Source organism: Dicentrarchus labrax, unplaced genomic scaffold (genome assembly GCF_905237075.1).
Source record: "Dicentrarchus labrax unplaced genomic scaffold, dlabrax2021, whole genome shotgun sequence".
Classification (NCBI taxonomy): Eukaryota; Metazoa; Chordata; class Actinopteri; family Moronidae; genus Dicentrarchus; species Dicentrarchus labrax.
Genome location: NW_026136714.1, coordinates 7,937,692 through 7,950,944, shown reverse-complemented (window position 1 = coordinate 7,950,944; position 13,253 = coordinate 7,937,692). Strand labels below are relative to the sequence as shown.

The 13,253-nt window shown below is 38.9% G+C and overlaps 1 protein-coding gene and 1 long non-coding RNA gene across 2 annotated transcripts; one reads left to right on the top strand and one right to left on the bottom strand.

Moving 5' to 3' along the window:
• Positions 1–336: 336 nt before the first annotated feature.
• Positions 337–10,149, bottom strand: gda (guanine deaminase). Its single transcript, XM_051422662.1, has 14 exons — positions 9,887–10,149; positions 9,132–9,220; positions 8,703–8,874; positions 8,368–8,455; positions 5,159–5,264; positions 4,462–4,489; positions 4,233–4,340; positions 3,818–3,925; positions 3,626–3,723; positions 3,280–3,347; positions 2,202–2,348; positions 1,788–1,906; positions 1,660–1,687; positions 337–1,567 (listed from the first exon to the last, which is right to left on the bottom strand). Exons 1-14 carry the CDS (start codon positions 10,013–10,015, stop codon positions 1,503–1,505), a joined length of 1,353 nt encoding a protein of 450 aa, XP_051278622.1. The 5' UTR covers positions 10,016–10,149; the 3' UTR covers positions 337–1,502.
• On the top strand, positions 10,078–12,805 carry LOC127376098 (uncharacterized). Its single transcript, XR_007887483.1, has 3 exons — positions 10,078–10,171; positions 10,307–10,337; positions 12,688–12,805. It is a non-coding gene; the product is annotated as an uncharacterized LOC127376098 (long non-coding RNA).
• Positions 12,806–13,253: the final 448 nt, after the last annotated feature.

The following is a 13,253-nucleotide window of genomic DNA, read 5'->3' as shown; positions in this document are numbered from 1 at the left end:
ACTGAATTACATATTTTTAATTACATATATTAAAGGTGTGAGATATCCGATGTGTTTGTACAGTGTCGCCCTCTAGTGGCTGGTAGCATGACATTTTCCTTATGCTGGTCAGATCTGAAGTGGAGCAAAGGCCTTGTTGTCAGTAGTAGTCATCTCACCTTCTCAGCTGTCAGGCCCAGATGGTGAAGATCATCTGTTAAAGAAGCTGTAGACTGGTCTCTTAGTGAGCTGGAAGGTTCAATAGGCATTTTGTTAACCCAAACAATTTACCTATACATCATGGGTTATGGTCCTTGATCAGTAGCTGCTTGTTAAATAACTGCACATGAGAAAACATTAAAAACAATTGGCGGAATTCTTTATTTCAAGTTCTCATGATTGGACACATTAAACAGTTCAAAGAGTTCTTGAACGTATAAACATTTGTTGTCATATGTGATATGTTGTGATAAAAATATGCTATATTTCAGTAAAAAAGTAAACTTGCCTTAAATACAATCTAATTTATGAAGACAAACACATATTCAGCAGTAAATCCATTTAATTTCCCTTCATTTCCAAACATTCATAAGACAGTTTGCAATATAAATTTAAGTATATAGTATATTTCATTAGGTTCAGTAATAAAATCAACCATTTCAGTAAAGCCATTTGAACTAATGAAACATAACTGATTTTGATAATAAGGCACCGGGTTAAGTAGCCTATAATTTCACTTTCCAGTAAGTGGAATGGTCAGTTCACCACACGGAGCGCTGCAATCTGATGTAAACTGTAAAAGAGAAAAATGAGTCAAACTGAAACAAAGTTGAGAGAATATAACTATAAAATACTATAATATACTGCAATCATGTACCATTGCCATTTAAAACACCTGAGTGGAGTGTACAGTGTGCAATTTCTGCTTACACAATCCACAAATATGAAATTAAACTATCAAGCCGTACTCAGTTCAGGCACTGCAGCTGCACTGAGCACCAAGCAGCTTCAGCACAAAGTCCTATACGGTAATACATCACTTAACTTTATGAACAATTGTCCAGTTTAAATGTCTTGAGGTAACACAGCATGATATCATCATGAAATGGAAAATATGTTGTTGTTAACAACACACTACAGAGGCTACCATCATCAGTACTTGTATATGAGTTAGTTTAGGTAAGTTTAAGTAAGCAGTGTAAGTGTAAAAAAGTGTACAACAGTGTGTATCCTTAAAGACTCTGACCACAGTCTTGCATGAACCTCGCTGAACCTCATTAATAGCACATACTGTACCATGTTCTGTACTCTGGATTTTACAGTAAAATGTTTATGGTGATCATTAATTCCCAACTTATTTGTCTTAGCATTAAAGGACAGTTGCGCAGCAATAGCGTGTTTCCAGCTGGTCATTCTTCTCAGATATACATGTATTTTAGCAGTTAAAATCCTCTTCAAGCTGACTTTTCTGGTGGGGTTTTGAACCCTCGAGATGAGTGAAGGTGTGTGGACGACAGAAATGTTTACTCTGTGAATGGCACCACCTTCCTCCCGGCCACAAACACCTCAACTATGTTGCGATCATCACCTGCCAAAGAGGAGAGATAAACATAAAGTAAATGTTGAGTGGCACATTTTAATCTGAAAAATTTGGACAAATAAACTGGAATGGGCACTCACCCAAATTCAAGAACTTTTCCAAAAGAATCTGAAATTGAAGCGATGATAAATGAGCTTTACAATGAAATGTTCTGCTTTTGTTAATTTCTGTAGAAGTGCGTGTGAATAGATTAAGACCCATTACCAACCTTTGGCCCATCACACTGGATCAGGTCGATGGGTCCACCAGGAGCAGCTACATTCACTCTCAGGGCATCGAAGTCTTTGCCCACTTCAAAGTTCCCTGTTTGGTCATCCAGGGACAAAGCTACGGACAAAACACACCATAAAAGAAGCTGTTGTATTCTCTACCCTCCTGTGAAATTGCAATTAGTCATCATTAAAAATATCTTCCCACAGCAACTTGGGTATTGAGTCAGGCATTTGTGCTGCAGCGTTCTAATACAGAGTGACTTAGAGTGGGCAAAGACACTTCAGCAAGAAAAAACACGACTGTTGGTGGAGAACAAGACTAACAAAGAGCCAGAACACTTACTGTTTTAATTGTAATATGTACACAATGCCACTCTGTTACGAAGCGACAGCTGAGTTGAGTGGTTTACCTTGGCTGCCTCCCAGTGTGGCCAGTCTGAACACCTCCTCAAAGGAGAGTGTTTCGTGTTCTGGGTCCTGGATGGTCAAGACTTTGGATGAGTCCAGAGCTCTCCTCACAGCATCCAGCATAGAGGCCGAGTAGCCACCTGCCACATCTGACGCGGCACCACAAACACAGACCGGATGAGTCAAATCAATCCAAACATGCAGACACAAGCCTTCACGAAGCAGCAATTGCATTTCACATGTTCAGATTTCTGTTAGTTTGGGGTCGAAAATTAAAATACCTTTACCCTTTACCTTTTATGTCTTTTTTTTTTATTATTGTTGGACATTTGAACCAGCAAATGTCCACACAGGGATGATGGTCAGCTGTTCTGCATGCCTAATCTTTCTGCTGACTGCACTCAATAAAATGCTAAAATGACTGACAGCTATAAAATCAGAGAACAAGTCTCTGTCAAGGTCTGGCTGTGCCTCACCCTCATTCCTCTTTGTTCAAGTGTTGCCTTGTGTCTCTTGTCCGTCCCCTATTTGTCATCTCTGTATATCTTGTTGTTGTCACTGATTCACAAAGGTCGATCAACCTGTACACCTGTGGCTCATCCACTCATCCAAGTTCCTGCAGTAGTCTTCGCCAGATCATTCCATTCGCTAACGTGGTAATAATGCTTTGGTCAAACTCTTGTCTAGGTCAGTATATCCACGTGTTACCTGAATCCTGTCTAACCTCATGTTTACCTATACCTCAGGATCATTACCTTTCTGTGGATCTATGTCTGCCGGCCTTGTCAGTCTGCTTTCCAGTCACCTGTCAAGCTCTCTATGCCTGCCCTGATCCACCATGAAATTCTGGTCAAATCTCTCTTTTGCTCCTGAACAAATCTACTTTGGACTATTGAAAAGCCTCCCAAGTTCTGCTTTTAGATCCAGAAATTAACGTATCATAACAATCTCACTGCTGCAGCAAGTCCTAATCAAGTCTCCAAATCATTAAACATAATTTTAGTGCTTCCTTGCAGCATAACACACTTTGTAAGATGTGGTCTGGCAACACTTAGAAGTGAAAATGTGCTCTGCCCCCACCTGTTCCCAGCCCCAGTTTCACTTTGTGCTTCAGGACGTTGCGGACATCCAACACTCCACTGCACAACCTGGGCAGGTGGAGAGAAAGAGGTGACTAATACAAAGAAATAATGATCAAAATGTATGTATCGTGTTTCTGTCAAGTGATAGATTAAGGACTAGCTAATTTTACCACATGGATCGATAAAGTTTCACCTGTTGCATATCTTTGCATTCGGGTATTTACAATACTATGTTATACTGTATTGCAGTAGTGCATTTTTTTTGTAAAATCTCAAATGTTCACGGGACTTGGTTCATGTTATTCGGTCACATATAGCCTTGAGAAACAAAATTAGATACTTACGAAATGTTGGAATTGGGGCAGTGAGACAAAGAAGCTCCTGTCTCTCTGAACAAAGCCAACTCTTCATCACTGAGGTAGCAGCCATGGGCCATCACGGTCTGCGAACCATCATCATCACAAATAATATCAACCATGTTGAGCAATTTTATCCGCATTTATATTTTTCTACATGTGTCTGTCTGTGTGTCTCACCTTGTCAGTAAGCAGGTTGTATTTGTGATAGACGTCGGTGTAAGACTCAGACTCAGGAAACAGCTCATTTACAAGCTTTACTTCCTCAGCATTTTCACTGATATGACTCTGGAAATAAACATATACATGTCAGACATTAAACTGTTACTTTAAGAGAAGTAACAGGAGCGTTACCTTTGACAAAAGCTGTAGCATTTACAGAGAGAGGTAGAGCCTGAGGGCAGCCAGTGCAATTAAAGGATAAACTAATGCAAAATGTTGCCCTGCAGTTGTTCTTCATTCTTCCTTGTCAGCATTCTACCTTGTGTGTATTTATTTTACTGTTCAAAGAACCCCACAGGTCCAACACTAAATGGTCTCTATGGCAACAATCCCCTGTAGACCTAGCCTGGTTTGGTTGCCACAGTGAGCTCACCTGAATGTGCAGGTTGTTATTCTTAGCGATTTCTCCCAGTTGTCCCAGCAAGACTCCTGTGCAGGATGGAGCGAAGCGGGGTGTCACCACTGGCTTCACAAGAGGGTACTACCCACAAAAGAAAAGAAAAAAAGACAGTGGATCTAAAGATTTGAAAAAAAAATTGTATATACCTTGATTTTTTCTTATATCCCTTAATTGTTCTGTCAGTTGTATTATGCAATCTTACCTTTTTGCCCAAGAGCTCTGCAATGAACCTTGAGGAGACAAAACAATGGTTGTAATTCATTTGAGAAGTCACATTTACAAACTAAAACTTCTATAAAAATTACATTTGCACTTGATTGTGGTTTTAAATCTCTGTCTAAATGTTGTTTTATTAAAAAAGGAAGCAATAATCACTTCAGAATTAGGTGCACACTCTGTGTGTGTATTTCAAAGGTAATAGCTATGGGAATTTAAAAGTTACATTATCATTGAAAAACAACTGTGTTTGGATGCACAGACAAGAATTATTCCAACATATCTAACTCCCTAAAGATTAACTGTTACATACATCATGGTAATATATGGTCATTATTATTTATTCTATATCACATGTTGTAGCTTTAAGTGCTAAAAGGGAAAACTTCTTTGACGCACACTGAATAAATTCAGCATAACTAAAGTTTTTGCCTCAGGATTTTTTTTCTGGCTAAAGAATTCTTCAATAATCTGCCTGTTCTCACTCAAGTAAAATTCCCTTATACTGTTGAATGAACTATTATTGTTATGAGTTATATAAAGTTTTGAAAGGGCACACATTAGCCTCATGTCCACAGCTCATCATTAACTCAACTGTACACTATATAGCAAGAGCCAATCCATCGATAAAGGCCTTCAAACACATCTGCTATATACTGTATTAAACAGCTGATGATACCTACCGACAGGTTTCCTCTTGAGACTCCTGATTTGTCTCTTTGTAATGTTTCACAGAATTGTTCCTGTCCATACAAACTTTGCCCACCAAGGCACGCTGTCCAAAGTCATCTGCAAGAAAAATAGGGCCGACTGAGTCACAAGAGTAACTACAGCTCACTCAGTTAACTGGGTTTTTAGTTCACACCAAGTTTGTTTCTATGGGCTAAATATTACAGCTTTATTTATAGGGCACACTTTGCTGTTTGTGTCAGCATTTCAGGCCCTTTACATGTCAGAGTTAAATCCTGCTGTCACAGGAGTCAAGTCCGAATCCCAGTCTTCTTGTATGAATGCACCCAAAGACACACATACCATACATACATACATACACATCCCACAAGCACATGCACGTAGCTTCTCAGCCCTATATTTAAGCCGCAGTACAGTCACAGTTATTTTTCTTTGTTCTGTCCCATCCTTGGTTAAGTAGACCAATAAAAACTGTACATCTGTTTTGTTATGTGTCTTTACAGAGTTACATACAAGACTTGTATGCACGTCAGTCTCTCCACAATTATACTTGTTGTATTGGGGCACAATCTTAATCAAATTTGACCTTATTTAAATTACCAGATGAACCAATAAATTGAAACACAGTGAGGCTGGGACTTAGGGACCCTCTTTGCCAGGCTTGTAATTCTGTCTTGATGGAGAGCAGTTTTGGGAAGAGAAGGAGAAGGAAGTTTGGAGCATTGAGGTGCCAACTAAAGTTCAATAGGTAGATGCTGCTGTTGCACAGCAGAAACAACACAGGTGAAAATAATAACACTGATGATGACTCTGTTCCATGAAGCCATATTAGGCCCTGCTGGTGTGCCATCACCAGAGGCCTGACACTGGAACAGATAAGTACAGCCTTTATTATATTCAGTTACACATGCACTTTTCCTGCTATGACATGTCAAAATGTCTGCTGTGAAAAAGGTCTATATGTCCCTGTGGAAATGTTCTGGTACCATCCACATCAAAGATGTGCTGCTGGCTGTTTATACCAGCAAAAAAACTGCTGGGTTAAACACATTTTTTCTTTTTTAGATTTTACAGAAAACCTGGCGATGTGTTAATGCTACGCGGATATTAGGTTATTCTTTGTCTTTTTCCACGAACGTAACGTGAGTGTGACTTGACATGCCTCTGAATCTGCTTTTAGCTTTGTTTAACCTGTTAGGTTGGAACAAATTACACTTTTATCATTTTCATCAATATTTACATCATTGCCTGTATAGTTCAACCCACCTTCAAACTGTGCAGGAGTTTTTTTTCACTAAATGCCTACAGGTGAGCTATTTCCAGACTCATGGTATTGTGAATACTGGCTCAATGCATCACTTAATGGAACTGAGCCATTGTTAACAAAATTGTTGTCCAAAATGAATTTAGTCTACACTAAAATCACCTGTGTGGGTGGATGTATGTGAGGTCACAGGTGCACCACTCAGTTATGGACAATGAAGGCATGTTATCATTGGTAATTTTGTTGACATATATACTTTTGAATTATCATTAATACTGTTGGTTGGTCATATTTCTATTCATTCCATATCTTATTTTACCTTTTAAAACAAGACACAACAGATTGTGCATGGTTGGGATAGGGGAACATATGAGAGGTGACACTCACTCACGTTATAGTAACAGTGGTGGAATGTAACTAAGTGCATTTACTCAAGTACTGTACTTTATTCAGTGTAGGATTTAGTGACATCTAGCGGTGAAGTCGCAGACTGCAACTAACTGAACACTGCTCATGTCTGTACTTTAAAACCTGAGAATTGGGGAGAAAATACGGTGGCCGTGAAACTAAATGGATTCAATAGCCAGTGTTTGGTTTGTCCGTTCTAGGCAGCTGTAAAAACATGGCAGTTCAACATAGCTCATTCTAATGTAACAGAACCACAATTCCTATATTCAGGTGATTATACACTAATGAAAACATACCTATTCATATTATATTCCATTTCTGCCAATTGATCCTCCTAAATGTTACACACTGGACCTTTAAGTAAATTATCTGAATACTTCTTTCACCACTGTGTAGTAACACAGTTCTGCTTCAACAAGTGTAGTGCTACAGACACTGTACATGATCAGTCATTCAAGGACTGTGAGAGAGCTTTGTGTTACTGTGACCAAACATTTCTAGTAAATCAGGCATAAAATGTGCATATATATCAGATTTCCCTGGGACCTTGAACTTTAGACCTTATAAGAGTGTTGCCTGAGAAAATATAGCACATTGGATTGTGTGTGAATATATATATTTTATATTTTTCTTTATGTAACACAAAGTAAACTAACTAATAAACTCAACACACAAGAAGAAAAGAAGCTGGATGGATTTTAAATATATGTGTTGGAAATACTCAAACATGCATGTGCATACACACACATTTATTTGACTAACATCAGTTTTCTACAAAATGGAACTGCTGCTTACAGGACAAAGGTAATGGTTCAATGACCATGATACCATAGAGTGACTGCCAAAGCCAATGCTCAATTCAGTATGGTTGAATCATTACACATTTGTGTGAACGAGTGTGTGTATTCAGTATTGCATAACATGACACCAAGATGATAAGAACAAGACATAAAGGTGAACAAAATACATGTGTTTCTTTCTCAGTTGAGACTGCCAAGGAAGAGATTAAAAAACTTAACCATAAAAAATGCTTTCTTTAACCATAGTCAAACAAGGCATATTCAAGGATTACTTTATCCCATTTGGATCTATTATCACATTTTGAGCCACTGCTCTGCTTATAACAGGTATCATAAAGCCTGAATATGCCAGACGAGACAGTGCTGACCTAACATCCCTCTGTTTATGCACATCACTATAAATATAACTATACATAAGGTTTTACCAGCTATGATTAACTTACAATCACCCACAAGTTACCTATTGCTTTCTGATCATTTCAAACTGTCTGCTGGATGTTTTACAGTATGGCCTATACAAAGACTTGTGTAATAACCAGCACTTGACTTAAATACACACTTCGGTTTCCAACTTCCCAGCCCACAGTCCATATCACAGAGAGAAAACAGTGAAGAAGGCCAATGCTTAAAAATAAAAAATATTTAGGTCATAATGCGTGTGTGTGTGTGTGTGTGTGTGTGTGTGTGTGTGTGTGTGTGTGTGTGTGTGTTTGAGTGTAGGGCATCTTACTCGCAATCTGGCCCAACAGGAGAGAGGCATCTGTATGTATGGTAGCAAAGTAACATGCAGTGGTTGTTCCGTTTCTCAGAGTCCTTTTCTGTAAAGCACAGGGATCATATTACAGGATTAAAACAACATTTCAAACATTCTGACCTGACATTTCTCTTTTCTTTACGTTGTTAAGCCACTTAAACATTCACACCCTTCTCAAATCACAGGCTGTGTGACAATAGAGGCGACATCAAGTGAAACCCAACAAACATACTAGTAGTGTGCCACAGAGGGACAACCAGTGGCTGAATTTTAATGACCACTTATTTGATGAAGCTAGCAAACAAACTCACCACTACTTGGGTGTAGACTCTGTGGGCAAACCCTAAGTCCTTGAAGCGTGACTCGACAGGAAAGGTGTAGGTATTAAGCCACTGCAGTAAAGGCATGTCCAGGGCTGTGCCGGCGTAGCTGTACTGGGATGCATGGATGTGGGTGTCCACCATACCAGGCATGAAGAACTCACTGAAGCAAAACATGAAAATGGTTCAGACATACATATATGTCACATACGTTTTTATGGCCTATGCAAGATATGATGCATTTATGCACGCTCATGTTTTAGATTCAAGGGGTTCAATTCATATAATTACTGATGCAGAAAGGTTTGGGTTCCTATCTGCAACTTCACCGGAACACAGTGACTCTCTGACTCAGTGAAGTCATGTAATACTATTGCAGAATGTTATATATTCAGTAATTCATTTCCACATTTGACTTACTGTTGTTCAAGTTGAGTAATGTCAGGCGGACTGAATCCGAAAGTCTTGGACAGTCTGTCAAGCTCTGCGCCCTTCCCAATGAAGGCAATCTGATGGCATAATAGAAAGTAGAGTTAAGAAATAAAGTACAAAAAAATGTTTGCAAGGTGGGATGGCATAAAACATCTTAAAGGGGCTGTTTTTAGTCCTCATGACAGGTGGAAACCCCAAAGCTACAGTGTAGGCTTTAGCTCACATTTAGCTTTTAAATCAACAACTTCTGTAACAAGAAAAATATGCTTGCCATAGGCTACCTCTATGATTCACCTCTCTGATAACCTGTTTGTCCACATGCTTTATGTCCTAATTGATAACAACAGATGGTTTAAGTATGTCGTATGAATTGTAATCACACGATGTATTTGAAGAGGATACTTCAGACAGTCATTAAGGTTTTTTGTGTATGAGAGCTTACTGTGGGCCAAATTGTTAAAGTTGCTCAGCAACGGCTCACTGTAGGAGACAATTACGTTATTGTGTAACAGATTTACGCTTTATCCGTTTGGAAGACGTCTCTTTATACCAATGTGTCCCAAATGTAACGTTTTTGCGCAATGTTTCGGAGCAGATATAGATAATTATCAATTCGTAAATAAACGCATATGTCGATGTATGAGCCCGCAGTTCTGTTTCCCAAACCAGAAAATGGTAGGTTTTTTTTTAATCACTCCTAAATCCGACCAAAAGCTGTTTCAGATATTTATTATCTGACAAACCTTTCCTTCTGTATCCACTCCCAGGAGGGCATCTTCCAGGATCTGCAGCGGTGCTTGCTGTGTCGAGTGGACAAATGTTCCCCTGTAGACGTGCCTAATGTCGGTGGTAGGTCTGTTAGAGTTTGCCATCCCTTCAATAGATCAGTCGGAGTCGAGCTGTGAGATACTTGCAGCAGCAACAGCGCACGGGGGTTTTGTCCTCGGAGACCTCTGATCACCAGGACGCACCAGGACGCACGACTCCACCTGACTGCGAAGACAATCTGCAGCCAATGAGCAGATAGGGTGTGTGTCTATATGTGTGTTGTTTTCTGGCCTATTGTCAGGTTGTTATGGTATAACTATAAACTAGCCACATAGTCTCAAAGAATGAGTCACTCAGCTACAGAAGACGTTTTCAGTTTTGTTTTTCTTTAACAGCTGATTCCACATGCCGATGGATATCAATCAGGTACAGCACTCACTCACTGTACGTGCCTTTGGACTGTGTCGGTTAATAATTCACCACAGTGACACTTGATTGTCCAATTCTCCTGCGCAAATTTATATAGTGATATATTGTTTGTGCAAAATATCCGTCTCCACATCAGTTTTTATTTTTATTTTTATTTTTCAAAGAATGATGAGTGTATCTCTGAAATGAATGAACCTAACAGCTCAGTCTCTGCACTGGTGGGCAGAATCTCTCAATAATTAGGTCATCTGTGACTTATGCAAGCTTTTTGTTTTCTTCTCTCCTCGTCATAAACATTGGTTGTTTTCATCTTGGAAGACATTACCTCAGTATACAATAAAATATATCACTGGTACAGAGATCATGAATAGATCTAAGTTTGGATATCTATCTATCTATCTATCTATCTATCTATCTATCATATAATCATCAATCACAACCAGCCCACCTGGTACCTGGAAGCTGCAGAAGCTATATATGGATCCCTTGAAAGAGGACCTTCTGTACCATCTGTCTTAAGAGTGACAGCAGCAGGTCTAAGTCCAAAAATACAAGCGGCTACAAAAAAAAAATATGAACATTTCCTCCTGACATTGAACTTGAATTCTATAACAATTCTATAAATTTGGCCCATCTGTCATGCGCCAGTCAGCAAATATACATGTGCATACCGCTGTTGGGTAACTTCTTGTTCCTCTTTGTCAGTATACATTACCCTTGTTTGGTAGCCTATAATTTGCCACAGTGTTTGAGACATTGCCTCATATTAAACATGTTTTCACAGCATTTTATATTTCAACTTAATTATGAACAAAGTTATTATGGAAATAAAGAGATAAACTCTAGTTAATATATTGGTAATAACAGTTCAAATGTTTTGGTAATGTTAAGTTGAATTTTTTATAATTGGGTAATAGTGGAGAAAAACATGGTAGTGTAGTAATAGTGTGGTAACAACAGGCCAATTTACAGTATGATGAGGGTAATAAAAAGGGGATATTGTAGCTTTAATACCCCCACAGCCACAACTGACATTTATCTTTCTTCCTTTCTTTAATATGGTGATTTACCAGGAAACAGAGAGCGGTTTCTCTGTGAATCACAATGGTGAATGAGAAACCCCTTTTCTCCCCTTAATTTCTCTTTTTATATTGTCTTTGACCACTTTCTGATTCAAGTTTAAGGCATATTTTTCCAAAACGCATATATGTATGTTCAACCAAGTACTCAATGCCTAGCTCACGCATCCCACAGTGAAAAGTATAATGAAGATGAATGACAGATGATGCCCATTATGGCAGACAACACCGCCCAGACAGGGTGGTGAACAATATACAGTAACATATGGCAAAATGTGCAGATCTGCAATGTGTGGAGTACAACAATGAGTATAGATAAAATATTAGAAACACCTGCATTGCAACTCGGCAGCACCAAAAAAACTGAACACCACAACCCTCACGGATTTATTACAAGGCTGTTGTATTAGACTGCGTTAGCTATTAACCTGCAACTGAGTGATATATAACACCATGTCACTTAATATGGCCAACATTAACAGTGCTGGGTCTTGTTATTACTGTGTTAGTCCAGACTGAAGGTTTAAGAGTAGTTACTCAGATAGTTCAGTATCTATAGTTACAACAGACTCCAGGCAACATCAGGTCAGAACTTTAAGTCATGAGTGTATAAGCAGAACAAAGCCATGTGAGAAATATATTAAGCACTAAATAAATGGGAATCCTACAACCTCAGTGATTCCATCCATGTCATGATGTCCCATACTTCCTAACGAGGAAGTAACGTAAGAAATATTGCCACATTCTTTTAAATTTATCAGCCCCACATGATGAATGACAACACACACACTCTCTTGGTGACATTAACTTTTCAGTGTAACTGCAGGTTATTCGACGACGGGAAATGTGAAAGGCAGCTAAAAATAATAAAAAACGAGAACTTTACTGCTTAAGCGCCCTACAGAAAAAAAAAAAACAACTTGTTGCAGCCTTTCTTGGAAAGTTTTAATTATTTTTGACAGATTCTGGTAAAAGTTGAAAAATTGTAGCAGTTTTTATTGATCTTTTAAAGTTTTGGATGTCAACAGCACCACCATCAGAACTGTCCCTATGTAGTATACAATAGTATGTTGAGTATATTGTGTGGAAAAAATTGCATCCTAACAAAGTGTGTGCATTTAAATGTGATCTATACTTTTGTGGAGGTGGGTGTGGTTTGCACTCAGCTGCAGAAGAGAGAGCTGTGGGGAAGGCTTGTGAGAGCAGTGCCAGGTGAGTTGATTGTCTCAGCTGATACCCATGAACTAATCACTCTCACCTCTTTTAAGGCAGTAGTGTGCTGGACCTCGAGGCTCGACACAACTGGAGTAGACCTGTATGGACCTCAGGAAGCAGGCGCAGTTGTGTGTGCAGCAGTCAAAAGAATAAAGTCGTCTTGTTCAACAATCCCTGTGGTTGGTCTATGTGCTGGGAGAACCCTCATTAGTAGCGAGTCTTGCTACAACTTTATTTAAAGTTTAAATGAAAAGGAACGGTGATGGGCAAACCCTGTTTTAAAATGTGCAGACTGCACATTTATAAATCATATGAGTCATTTTAAAGGAAAGCAATTATATATTTTTATAGTATTTAAATACTTTTTACTCTAGAGGGGAAGATAAAAGTCTACGTGCTAGAAGAGGCCAAAACAGAGTGAATAATTTCAATACGGCTCAGCTTTCCAAGAAATGAGAAGCTACAGTGTCCTATCGAAAACCTGTGCTACTGTAGAAACATGGCAGTTTAACGCGGCAGCTTCTGAAGAAGAGGACCAGCTCGCTCTTTAGATAAAAGCAGAGGCCAAAATATTAGAAACACTTCTCTTTATAACACAATTCAACAGAATCCTAAGCTT